The 13978-nt window shown below is 47.5% G+C and overlaps 1 protein-coding gene across 1 annotated transcript in view; it reads left to right on the forward strand.

Moving 5' to 3' along the window:
- The first annotated feature begins 4819 nt into the window (after nt 1-4819).
- The window catches only part of EVI5L (ecotropic viral integration site 5 like), a 78952-nt gene continuing 69793 nt past the window's right edge, over nt 4820-13978 (forward strand). Inside the window, exon 1 of the mRNA XM_026661370.2 lies at nt 4820-4836. Within this exon, the coding sequence (XP_026517155.1) occupies nt 4820-4836 (17 nt within the window). The remainder of the gene's footprint in view (nt 4837-13978) is intronic.

Genomic DNA, 13978 nt, shown 5'->3' on the forward strand with positions numbered 1-13978 from the left:
CTCCATAAGCATGACGGCTGTGCTCAGGGTTGTGGACCGGTGCCACAAAACCCATACCCTCCCCTGAGTCGGGAGGATGTGTACGAATTGTTCGAGGATAACCTGTTCAGTCACGTAAGCCGCTGTCCGACACTCGGGCTGTAGCCATTGGCAACAGGTGTCCTTTAATTCCTGGGCCACGGTCCAGGGCTGGGCGCCAAGTGGGTAGACCTTCCCCTGAAACCGTTGCCAAAAGGTCTCCAGGGTGATGTCCAAGGCGTCCAGAATCGCCGCTTTCACCCAGGCATAGATGCAGGCTTCATCATCCAGAAGTCCTCGGTAAGTCCTCTGAGTGGGCCCCATCAGGTAGGGGACGAGGAGGGTCACCCATTGGTCAGGTGCCCAGCCAGCCACTGAGGTAACCCACTCGAAGGTCACCAGATAGCCTCCGGGTCGTCCTCAGGCCCCATCTTGGCCAGACGGATCGGTGTGGCGGGCGGGGGGAGAGGGGGAGGTTAGCTGCCCCCTCAGATTGAGCCCCACCTGGGCCAGACCACAGGGGTACAAGTTGCTGGAAGCGTTGTTGTTGTTCGCAGTGCTGGGCCCCCAAGGTCTGAAGCAACTGCTGCTGCTGGGCGCCTAGCTGCTGAACTAGTTGTTGCAGCTGCTGTTGCTGGCTCTCGGTCAGGAACTTGAGAAGCTTATCCATCTCCATGCTTCGATTAGGGGAGCCTCAGAGGCCACCTCGTTCTAATCCCTTACCACAGGGATAGGATCAGCTACCCACATTCTCCACCACGTGTAGCACAGTCTCAGTTGGTCCGCCAAGCCGTTGAGGAGTGGCGGGGAGCTACTGCCTCGCTGAAAGGCCCAGGTCACACCTCTCTGTCAACAGGAAATTAGCGGAGGGAGGTGTGATGTCGCAGTTGGCACAACACAGGAGTAGCGGCAAGAGTCCGTGGCACACCCTCCAGCAGGGGAGCACCGACAAGGGTCCGTGACGCACCCTTCAGGCAGGGGGAGCACCAACAACAGTCCGTGGCGTTCCCCTCAGGCAGGGGCAGCGCCGACAAGGGTCCGTGGCATGCCCCTCATGCAGGGGGAGCGCCGACAAGGGTCCGTGGCACTTTTTCAGGGTTTTGCCACCCCAAGGCACGGTGGAAGGTGTAGGGGAATGCAGGCCCACCCAACTCCACTGTGTTCCAGCCCAGGGCCCTGACAGTAGTTGGGGTGGGGGAGAATCCCACCCTGGGTCATGGGGGATCCATCCGCAACACACTGGCCAAACACCAACTCACCACATTGTCCAGTTCTGCCCCTGGGCTACTTCCTACCCGGTCTATCGAGTGGGTATCTCTGGTTCCTCCAACTCATCGGGGTATTCAGCTGCCGGTAGCCCCGGTAGCTCCAGCTTGCCCTCAGCGTCAGGCTCAGGTCGCTGCCCAGCTCCTCCAGTTCCTCGGGATACTTTGCAGCTGGCAGTCCTGGTAACCCAAGTCCCTCCTCTGCCTCAGGTTTCCCCAGGTCCAGGGCAGCCCCTGGTTCGGCAGCAGGGTCCACAGGGAGCAGCCACCAGCCTATGTCTGTCTCCCTCCCTGGTGCTCCCCTGACTGGGCTAAGGGCCCCGCCTTTTGTCACTTCCTGTTCCACCCCTCCCCTTCCGGGGGATGGAATAAGCTTGGCCTTGCTCCGCTCACTCAGGCTGAGAGAGTGGCTCCTCACCCTCTGGTTCGGAGAGAGACCACACGGGCTTCCTACAGACCCAATGAATCATTAATTAACGTGTCCTTACCACAGCTGTGGAAGTTATGGAATAAGCATAATTAAAGATTGTATGGTGCTCAGACACTATTGTAATAAGGGCGCTCTAAAAACCTAGGTTAGTAGGGCAACTGTTCTTAACCTTGAGATAGCTGTCACTCTATCTTTCCCATATTGCTGAAAGGTGGGGGATCCCATCAAGATTGGGGAGGGGTTCTGTGGTGAGGTGTGTCTTCATTTGAAATAAGGCATCCTGGTATGGAAAAGACTGAGAACCACTGTACTAAAGTAAATCTTTAATTGCGTTGTCATGGATCCACAGGATCTGTGCTATGTCCCAGCTTTTAAACAGCCCCTTGGAGGAGCCCCATCAGTATGTCAGGCCCTGAAGGGTCCAACTCTTCCTTAAGGGTAGGCCATGCAGTCTCACCGCCTCTGAGCCTGAGCCTGTGGACCCCAGTGAGTCCAACTGAGATAGATTCCTATGCTGAAACATTTTGCCCTCTACAGGGGTCAATACATTTCAGCAAGTATTTGCAGTGACACTAGACAGCCTTTTCAAAACAGAGTAAAGTTTATTAGTAAGCTGGAATGCAGCATGGAAAAGTCCTTAGGTTAGTAAAGTAAAGCAAAGATTAAGACACAGTTCATACTGGCCAAACCAGTGCTCCCTTGAGTTGTGCTACTGAAGGAACCATCTTGGTTTCCTCTCTATCTATCGCTCTGTCCCTTTGTCTCTCTTTCTCTCTCAGTCCTAGGTGAGAGCTGCCTATTTCTTCCAAAGGCCAGCTCTTATCCTATCCTCCTGTCATATCTTGGTCCGTTGTCTTCCTCCTGCAGACCCATGATGAGCTCACATGTGCTGCTTGCAGGAGTTTTCTGGGGATAGGTATCCATTGTTCAGTCCTTCGGGTTCTCTTTCCCACTGTCTTTCTGGATTCTCCATTGATGGGGCTGGTTTCAACCAGTCCTTTAACAATGCATTCATACCAACCCCAATAGTTACATGAATGCCTCATGTCTCCTCCTTTGCTCCAAGAGCAGCTTTTAACCCTTTATATATTCCATGCACAGCAATGCAAAGCATAAAAGGAAATGAAGGCACACATAATACCAAAATTCCATCGTTCATCACACGTGAAATCAGGGTACCTAATTTTACTTATTCTCCCTGTGGCTTAATTGTCCATCTGTAACACTCTGATAAGTATCACAACATTTGGGGGAACTACAGAAGTACCACGATCATCCCAAAGTTTCGGATGAGCAATTGAGCCACCTGAAGAAATAAGAGACTTGTTTAAGGTGACAGAAGATGGTGGCAAAGCCAGGAAGTGAATCCAGGTCTCCTGTGTCACACTCTATTGCCTTGGCCACACCACACTTTTTTCTCTCTAATTGTGCAATGTTACCTGGCTCTCAGCCACGCTGTCAGTGTCACTGTCTCTGTGTCCACCACCACACAAAATCAGGAGTCCTGTCCATTCATTCAGTGCAGCAGAATCTTAGTGTGCTCTACATTGCACCATTCCTGGCGGGACATGTTCTGTTGATGGGCTGAGACATAATGAGCCAAAAGGGGGCCAGGGATTGGGCTAAGGGACTGTGAAGTTTCAGGGCAATGGAAGGGGGTGCAATTTAAGCTCATACATAGCATGCTTCACAACTGACCAACTGTTGCTAGTTAAAGGGCAGAATTAAGGTTGTGTCAGGAGAGAAAGGGCTAAGGAAATGCGTGGGGCCCTGACACTCCTGATCCAATCCCCTATGGGCTTCTCTGGGACCCCTCAGGGCTCCCTCCCCCAATGCTCCCTAACCCCCTACCACCCCTCAGGGCCCCCTCCCCCAATGCTCCCTAACCCCCTGCCAACCCCTGAGGGCCCCCTCTCTCAGTGCTCCCTGGGAACCCCCTGCCAGTGCCAACTCCCCAGGGGCCCCCTCCCAATGATCCCTAACCCCCTGCCACCCCTCAGGGCTCCCTCTCCCAAGCTCCCTGGGAACCCCCTACCAGCTCCCCATGGATCCCTCTCAACGTTTCTCCTCTAGCCTCTCCCCCCCCCTTCCCTCCCTTGGCTCTGTCTGGTGAAAGGTAACTAGGGTGACCAGACAGCAAATGTGAAAAATTAGGGCAGGGGGTTAGAGGTAATAAGAAAAAGATCCAAAAATCGGGGCTGTCCCTATAAAATCGGGACATCTAGTCACCCTAAAGGTAACTGAGGCAAGGCAAAATTCCCTTCAGCAACTGGACTTAAGCTACTCGACGCCCCATAGGTTGATACCCTTGTCCGTCTTGCGCTCCCTACCAATTAGAGCTCTTTCCCAGCTCATAGGGCGACGACAGACCTGGACAGCTCGCTCTTCAAAATCCATTGGTTTGCCGAGCTGCCACTCCGAAACCTCCCTGTAACTGATCAGTTTGGTTACCTGTCAATCAAAGCTAGACTGCTAACCTATTGGCCCTGGGAGCAAGAGATGGGGATTATTGTCTTCCATCACAGAGCATGGCACGCCAAAGCTTTTCTGAACTTGATAGGTGAAGAGACCTGTCTATCAATTCCTCTTGCGATTCCTATTGGTCTTTGGAATAAGGGGAGTCCCGCCCCCTGTATCCTACCACTCAACATCTTTTTCAACGTAGTAGGTGGGAAATCTTGTCCATTAACTATCCTCGGTGTCTATTGGTTAATCGTTTAATAGGCGTGGCTTATATCCCCGCCCCCACTCCCTCCTTCCCCTCTCGGATCCGCAGTTCATTCCCTCTCCGGCTGCTGGTGGGTGCGGATACGGTCCGGTTGCTAGCCCTGAGCTCCGATTGGAGGATGTGGCTCGGTAGGCGGGCTCTGAATGTACCGTCTCGGGCGGGATTGGTCAGCGCGGCGAGGGGGCGGGGAGGAGGGCGGAGCCGCCTGTCAGTCAGTCTGTCCGTCTGGTCCGGGCAGCCGGCGGGGGAGGTGGCGGTTTCATGGCAGCTGCGGTGCCCGGCGCCCCCGCCCCTCTTCATGCGGTGACTGGGGGAGAGAAGGCCGGGCCCGCGGGGTTCGGTCCCCCGCCGCCCTGAGGAGGAGGCTGGGGAGCCGCAATGGCAGCGCCACACAGGTAGGAGGAGCAGCCGGGGGCTTCCCCCTAGCCCGGGGGCGGCTGGTTCCCAGTGCCCTTCCCCCACCCAGACACGCTGATCCCTGTGTGTGCGGGGCCCCCCCCCCCCCCGCGGGGGGCCCCCCCCCCCCCCCCCCCCCCCCGCTCTAGCCTGGTTGGGCCCGGCCACCCCCTCCCCGAATCCCCGTCAGAAAGATGGAGCGGGGTGTCTGATCCCAGACGCCACCCCCACCAAGGCAGTCCCCCTCCCAACCAGCGGGCCTGGTCCTTCGCTCAGCCCCCACTGGGATAGGAGTGATTCACCCTGACCCCCAAACCAAGCCCCTCCTGCTTTGGGTTCTCCCTCCTCTCCCAGCTAGGTGAGAGGCATCTGTAACCCCCTCCCATAACATGCCCGCCTCTCTAGGGAGTGCCTGGTCACTTGCCCAGAGACATGGCTACTCCCTGTTCCCTAGTGCCCTCCTTTTCCCCCACCCACCAGGAGGATTTCACACATGCCCTATTCCCCCAGGCACAGTGTTACCCCCATCCCAAGAGGTGGTGGTGGTGAATCTGCCCACTGCCCCTCATATCCCTGTGAGATGGGCATAAGGAAGGGAGAGTGCCGAATCCCCTCTGTTTCCAGGGAAAAGATGGTAGGAGCTGGCACATCTGCCTTCAGCACACACTGGCACATCACCAGCTCCTGGCCACTGAAGCTGTGTCTCTGTGATATGAGCTTTTCATTTGTCTCTATGTCCCAGTCCCTGAATCTCCCATCTTCTGGGTTAAAAAAATGTAAAATCTAGGCCAGGGTGACTTGGTCTGTTCTAGAAGGAGCCCTCCCCTTGCCTCCTTTTCTGTAATGGTATCTGCTGCTGAAACAGGTATTCACTCCCCAGTTCTAGCTCTTGGGTGGGCCTTGCTCCTTTTTGGGGCTGTTAGGCCAGTATCCAAAATCCTTTAGTTGATGGCTTTGCCGAACCCAGCACAGACGTGAGGCGTTGTCTCAAGGTCTAACTCAGTAGTTCTCAACCAAGGGTCTAGGGTCCCCTAGGGTGCCTCGAGCAGTTTTCAGGGGGGCCTCCAAGCAGGGCCAGCATTAGACTCGCTGGGACCGAGGACAGAACACCGAAGCCCCGTCGCATGGGGCTGAAGCCTGAGCAACGTGGCTTCGTGGGAACCCCTGAGGCATGGGGCCCCAGGCGTTGCCCTGCTTGCTGCCCCCTAACGCCAGCCCTGGCTTTTATATGCAGGAAACCAGTTATTGTGGCACAAGTGGGCCATGGAGTTTTTATATTCTGTTGGGGGGTGGGGGCTCAGAAAGAAAAAGGTTGAGAACCTCTGGTCTAACTGGATACCACTTGGCAGGTGTAATGGCAGTATCCACTGAATTGTGCTAGAGCTGAAGGCTTGTTATTATGCCCATTGTGTTCATTTTTAGTGGGGTTTAGTAACTGGGGTAGAAACCTTGGACACAGCTTGTCCCTTTTGATATAACTTTGAAAAAATACACTGCCAACTGACTGCCTTTGAATGAAAGATTGCCAAAATGCTGTTAAATGCTCCAATCTTTGGGTTTAAAATTTGTCTATTCAGTATGCCCAAAATGGCTAAATTATGAAGAGGAAGATCTCTGCTGTGACTGATTTGCTTGTAGAGTATTTCTGAAAGAAAATGCTTCAAAATGGCCAGATGTTTGTTAGCTGCTTAGTAGGTTGCTTGCAGGGAATGAAAATTAGGTTGATTTTGGTGTCCATGGGACTTGCTGTAGTCAGTCCTGGATCAGTGCAAAGAAAGCACTGCTAGTCTGAGATCTTGCATATCACCAGACTAGGTATCAATGGAAAACTTCTCAAGGATATAAAACATCTGTTGTTAGCCCTAGTTGCAACTTATTGGCACCTTTTAAAAAAAATCAAATTATTTTGATCACCGTCCTGTATTGTCATTCTCCACTTGACGTTAGATAGGATTTTAGCAGCCACTGTCTCAGGAGCAACTAGGAAAGCTGGTACCCATTTTTTAGCAGTGACACAAGCATTCGGTAGATAGGGCTTTAAGCAGTTTTACCACTCTTTCATAAATGCTCACTCTGAACTTTGACTACGGCATTGGACGTTCATCTCCCTCAGTGCTAACAATGTTGAGAGCCCTAGTGTAGACAACCCTCCACTGCCAGCATGACTTTGAAAACTATTGCTCAGACTTGCTGTGGGCAGGTCCCATGAACAGAATGCATAAAATGATGTTGGCAGCTGGCAAGCTATTTACACTAAGAGCTCGTCTACAGAAACAATTTGTGGTAAAATGGGGTATGAATCTGTCCCATGCTAGCCTGCCACAGTCTGTCAGAGTGGTTAGAGTGCTTTTGGCCACTAGCTTGCCATTTCAGCTTGCTGCAAACTAATTGTTCTTGTAGACAAGGCCTAAGGCGTCTTTTCCATAGTGTAGACACCTCCAGCAAGGTTAGCTGATGTAGTAAAACTGCCAGAGGCTAGTCTACACTAATTCATACACAGTTGCAAAAAAATGAGTACTAACGTCTGTAAAATAGATGTGGCCTTAACAGTTAGAAACTGGTGCCATTTACCATTTGAAAGTAGCTTGGTGTCTTCGCCTTCAAGTAGTATAACAGTGAACCGCTGACATTGGAGATTATGAGAAGTCAGCTGCTGAAATCATGTCAAAATTGAAGTGGAAAGAAAAGATAATTTGAACCATGTGACTTTTTTTGGTCAACTGGTATCAAGGTTTCCAGGATCAGTTAATGCTTCCAGATATCCTTCCTGGACTAGTAGCAGAAGAGGGAAATTTTTGATCCATGGTTGTGGAGTTTCTCTTAACCATGCTTTATTTCTTTCACATTAATATACTTCTTGATACTTAGAGTATAACAGCCAAGATATGAAGTCACATCAATCTAATATATGACATACATACTGTTGACAAAGTCCTTGCCAATTGTAAATTATGAATGGACCTGGTTTTGCAGTTGGGATCTCCAATGGAAAAACAACTTTATATTTGAAACAAAATTATTTTTCTGCTTAGTAGTTGAATCTTATATGTCCGTTTGTGAATTCCTCCGATGACAACATTTTTGTTTTAGAAAACTTTAGAAAAGTGTGCTGAAAATTTCACGTATCAAAAAAAGTCCCCAACCCTCCAGAAAAACCCAATAACATTTAAGTTTCGGATTTGCAAAGGAGGCTAAAGAAGCTTGGTGTCCAATTCCCACTGACCAGGATTCGGTTGCCTAAAACCCTGAAGTGCCTCTGAACGTTTGTCTACAAAAACTTAATTTGGGAGTGGGTGGGGAAATAGCCAGGGCTCTCCAATACTTTTATTACCATCCAAAGGAAGAGCCACAAGTTGGGATGAAACCCGGTTTCTCTGTTGGGTAGCCGACTTCAAACATTCCTAGAGCATTGAACTTGCTCTGGCTTGTAGGCATGAATTTTACCATCTGCACTTCTCTGCTGTCCACATTAGAGTGCAAGATTCTTTGAAATTATAGGGCCCTAGTGGCTTGCTATGGTTCTTAGAAGAGAAGATGACATGTACATGTGTGTGTTCATCATGCAAGATCCAGAACAATTAGGCAATCTAATTTCAGACCTAACAATCTTGTCACTGGCCCTTTAAAGCAATATTTACTTTCACATTTAGTAATAAAGTAATAAAGTCCTGGGTTGCCTGTGACATTGATCTCAATGGGACTTTATAGGTGTGCTTGGGAGTAATAGATTCTTTGGTAAATACTGGCAGCCAAAGGCTGAGAACTAAGGGTTCCTTATAACCTTGAGGTTTTTCTGAAGCATACTAGCAACATTACATCATTCTAATGTTATAAAATGTATATTTAAATGTGTTCTTTCTAAACTGACCTATATGTGGAGTCCTGATATATTGACTCTGGCAACACTTATGATTTGTCATGCCAGGAAAGTTATTGAAATTGGATTGCCTATACTTGTGAGATGCTTAGCACAATGAAATCTTTGCATACATACAAAGACTGACGATCTGTGTTGAAATTGAATCGTGCAGAATGAAATTGGGAGGAAAAGATTTCGGAATCAGAGAGTGTTAGGTGGTAGAGACTGTTCATTGGCTACTTAGGTGGTTGTCTTAAAGGACAGTTTTTACAGCACCAATTCAATTTAGCTTCACCACATGCTGTTTGCACCAATGCATCTTGCTGCTGCCCTGAAGAGAGAACCTTTGGGCTTTAGAGTTCAAGACCTGTTGTTCACTCAGTCCTCTAAGACCTCCTACAAGTTTGGGGGTATTGATGGCAACTTGATTAATAGGGATTATGCCATCAGAGTAGCTGTCCTAGCTATATAATTCTACTGTGCCTGTACTGTGGTATTTTAGCACCTTGTAAGGTTAGTGTGGTAAGGCTTTGAATGATAACACTGATGGTGCGTTCTGATTTTCCCCCCCCCCCATGCTTTTTGGCATGTTATTACTCAGAACTCCCACTGAAGTGAAGATGATTCTTGCACCGTAGAGTTCACTGAGTTTTTGCCTGGAAAGTCAAACAGTCATAATGCTAACATGTAGTCATATTACTAGAGCTGCTTCTGTGTCTGACATCAGCATTGTTGCATGAGCAGTTCAACACTGGATACAGTCTCAGTTAAATTAATAAAAGCAAGAAAACTCAGACCTAGGGCTGCCATCGTATTCCCTCTGCGGAAATATAGATTTTAATATAGCATTTAAGATTGCCCATTGTTTAGATATTGTTTTGAGGCTCATTACAAAGTGAAATGACTCTAGTGAATGACAAACATGAGTTGTCTTTCCCCTGGGTCAGAAACCAGATTCACTCCCCCAAATAAGAATGTCACGAGTCCTCAAACCACTTGTCTGAATCCCATGGCACTTTTAAGACTCCCACCACCATCAATCATCCCACATTGTAACCCCTGGGTGGAGTAGCATGTAGCTTCCTTATTGAGCCTGCCAACAAATGAACATTAGAATCATAGAATATTAAGGTTGAAAGAGACCTCAGGAGGTCATCTAGTCAAATCCCCTATTCAAAGCAGGACCAACACCAACTAAATTATCCCAGCCAGGGCTTTGTCAAGCTGGGCCTTAAAAACCTCTATGGGTGGAATTCCACCACCTCCCTAGGTAACCCATTCCAGTGCTTCACCACCCTCCTAGTGAAATAGTGTTTCCTAATATCCAACCTACACCTCCCCCACTGCAACTTGAGACCATTGCTGCTTGTTCTGTCATCTGCCACCACTGAGAACAGCCTAGCTTCATCGTCTTTGGAATCCCCCTTCAGGTAGTTGAAGGCTGCTATCAAATCCCCCCTCACTCTTCTCTTCTGCAGACTAAATAACCCCAGTTCCCTCAGCCTCTCCTTGTAAGTCATGTGCTCCAGCTCCCTAATCATTTTCGTTGTCCTCCGCTGGACTCTCTCCAATTTGTCCACATCCCTTCTGTAGTGGGGGGACCAAAACTGGACACAGTACTCCAGGTGTGGCCTTACCAGTGTTGAATAGAGGGGAATAATCACTTCCCTTGATCTGCTGGCAATCCTCCTACTAATACAGCCCAATATGCCATTGGCCTTCTTGGCAACAAGGGCACGCTGCTGACTCGTATCCAGCTTCTCATCCACTGTAATCCCCAGGTCCTTTTCTGCAGAACTGCTGCTTAGCCAATCGGTCCCCAGCCTGTAGCAGGGCATGGGATTCTTCCTTCCTAAGTGCAGGACTCTGCCCTTGTCCTTGTTGAACCTTGTCAGATTTCTTTTGGCCCAATCCTCCAGTTTGTCTATTTCTCTCTGGACCCTATCCCTACCCTTCAGCATATCTACCTCTCCCCCCAGTTTAGTGTCATCTGTGAACTTGCTGAGGGTGCAATTAATCCCATCATCCAGATCATTAATAAAGATATTGAACAAAACCGGCCCCAGGACCGACCACTGGGGCACTGTGTTTGATACCGGCTGCCAACTAGACATCGAGCCGTTAATCACTACCCGTTGAGCCCGACAATCTAACCAGCTTTCTGTCCACCTTATAGTCCATTCATCCAATCCATACTACTTTAACTTGCTGGCAAGAATACTGTGGGAGACTGTATCAAAAGCTTTGCTAAAGTCAAGATATATCACATCCACCACTTTCCCCATATCCACAGAGCCAGTTATCTCCTCATAGAAGGCAATCAGAAACATTAGTTTCTCTGTAACTGATTTGTTTTTTGCAAAACTATGCTGGTAGGATAGTGAGGGCGAGCTTATTCACTCCTGCCTCTGTATACATAACAGGCCCTGCTCTCCCCCATGGGATGTGGGGGGGAACCAATAATGGGGGCTCATTAGTGTCCCGCTGGTAGCTGGAGTGACCTGTCTCTACAGGTTAGCCCCCTGAATTTTTTTTAAGTGAATTTACTACCATGGAAGAAGCTGGATTGAAAATGTCTTTGAGACTAAAGTCCTCTGTCTATCCCCAGGACAATAAAAGGGCAATCTTTCCCACATGCTGCCTGTACCAATGTACCTCACCTCTGCCTTGGAGGTAGCGCTGGGTGTTCAATTTGTCTGTCCATTCAGCCCTAACTAGACTGTCTACAAACCTGTTACGTAGCATCAAATGTGATAGTGACTTGCTACAACACCGGGCTGCTGAGAACTATACAGACCCCCAGCTCATTTCATATATTCCCCTAAACAGCCTTCAGATGGCCGTTACTTTTGGTTACTATGGTCAGAAATGGATTTGAACCAGCGACCTAGAGGAGCCTACATCTTGGATGGTGTAGAGTGGCTAAATTAAGACACTGTAAACTTCAGAGCTAGGAAGAACAAAGTGTTTTTGAGCACTTGTGGCAATGTTAGATATGTGGATTGGACAGTCATACTAAAATGAAGGGTTTATTATATTAAATATATTCTTCTCCTTCTCCTTGCCTGAACATGTGATAACTGAACCAGCTACTAAATTAACTTCTGGAATTGTGGGTGATAGCTGCTAATGGTTAACTGTACTGGTATGAATAAACCAATAGCCGTTTAATCTTCACATACCCCAAGCTATAGAGTTCTGATGTCCTTGCCTGTCCCATGGTGGAAAATTTGAGGGACATTTTTTTTGTGTACAAAAGGTCATGTCATTACTCTACTGTAGAACTCTAGGCATTGCAATGAATTTTAAGCATGTTTTCAGAAGGCTATCAATCTGTGTGTGTGTGTGTGTGTGTGTGTTTCTGCTGGTGGTGTTAATAAGAGAAAGGAGGATGTGTGTTTAAAATTACGGTCCCAGTATAGGCAATACTTGCTTCTGAAAACGTGTGTTTTGTTCCCCAGAGTTATAAAAATAAAATCTGTTCAAGACAATTTAAGGAAGATCTTATAGGCTGGCTGAATCTATGAAAATTTACTTCAAGACTATTATTTCTTAGGCATCACAGAATAGTTCAACAGAACCATAGACGGTAGTGAAGTGATCTTTTCACTGTAAATGATATTGAAGACTTCACAGAGAGCTCCGTGAAGTCTTCAGTATGGCTCTTCTGCTTTAATTATTTTTGAGCATAGAATTTAATAATTCACAGAAAATCTTAACTGTGCAGTGGAGCAAGAGTAGTAGTGTCAGTTGTACGGGACCAGTCTGAAGCAGATCATGGAGTTGGAAGCAGAATTGCTCAACCTTAATCTAGGTCTTGGGGTTTTTCCTTTTTAAAAAAAAAAAAAAAAAAAAAAAAAAAGGCCACTCTTACTAAGCAGTCCCTTATAATGCAGCCACTTCTGTTAACAATTTAATTCCCATCTTTCCTCTAGGGCCAAGTAGCTATGCCCTTTAGACTTGAAATGTTTTGGTTAAACTTTGCTGAACTTCAGAACTATTAACCTAACGGCATGGTAACACTATATTCCAAACTGAAATAACTTAAGTTATTATCAGGTGTTGTCTGTCTCATCCACTCTTTCTGTCTGGCTGTTCCAGGTTTTTAGTGTGTTTAGTATGCCCACTTTCCTTCTGATGAAGCTGTATGAAATGCTGCTCCCTGACTAGGATAGTCAGTTTTCTGACAATTTTAAAATTATAGCACAACTTAATCCTTCTTGAAGTAGACCAAAGTAAGCATCTTTCACAATAGGCAGTCACTTATTCCTATTCTGATGGCATCTGGTTTGCATTAAGATTGAATTAAACCTGATGCAGGTAAATAAGGAATATTAATTATTAAAAATATCTTGTCTTCCAAAACCGTGTTTCTCAGGTTGGTTTGGTTGTTTCTCCTCTCATCTCAGAGCTGTTTATAACATTTCTGTTACTGTTTTGTCCACTGGTAGTTACTGCAGGTTGCCCTTCCTAGCAATAGGCACCATCTTGTGCCATGAATCAAATTAGGGCCCTGCGAGCTCAGTGCCATTCCCAATGTAGCACTGTAGCTTTTGAAATGTCATGATTTGATTTGGTTTTCAGGTTGCCTTTGTCATGTGTTCCTGTTTGTTTATGACCTTATACTATTCTGTAAGGCTGAAGGTGAAGCCTTTTCAACCACACCTCTTGAGCAGTGCAGGTATCTGCTTATACCTATCCTTCTCAAAGGGTTGTTACCTGTAACAAAACATACTTTATTAATGTTCTAAACCATTAGCTAATGAGTCCTGACCTCTGATTTATAACCAGCTACATACTGTGCTAGAATCTGTCAGCTAATCATACTCCTTCCATAATGCCCATTTTTGTAACAGTGAATTGTGTAGTGATCATGATTATTCAGAGTTCATATGGAGACATGAAAGAGGTGTTTGTGTTCAATTGATTACAAACATGAGTGGGTATAATTATGAAGAGTTTTTGGTGTCATGTATAATTTCCATTATTATTAGGAGCTGTTAAACCAGATTTGCTCCTTGAGCTCCTCCCCGGAAGAAGACTGAGAAATGTATAATGGCACAGGCATTTTTGCATAGTGACAGGGAAGAGATGATCAAATGCTTCACACCCAGCAAGAATGTTTGCAGTGAAACCTTTTTAGATCTAAGAATGAGAAGCAGGATTGTGGCACTGATTGCTACAGTGTACCTTGTCAGTGCCTCTTCCTTGCATCCAAACCTGCACATAGCTGCCAGTTGCCTGTTGTAACAGTGATGCTCAGAAGAGCTGGGAGTGAAACA

Source organism: Terrapene carolina, unplaced genomic scaffold (genome assembly GCF_002925995.2).
Source record: "Terrapene carolina triunguis isolate 2854851 unplaced genomic scaffold, T_m_triunguis-2.0 Scaffold1054, whole genome shotgun sequence".
In the NCBI taxonomy this organism is placed as follows: domain Eukaryota; kingdom Metazoa; phylum Chordata; order Testudines; family Emydidae; genus Terrapene; species Terrapene triunguis.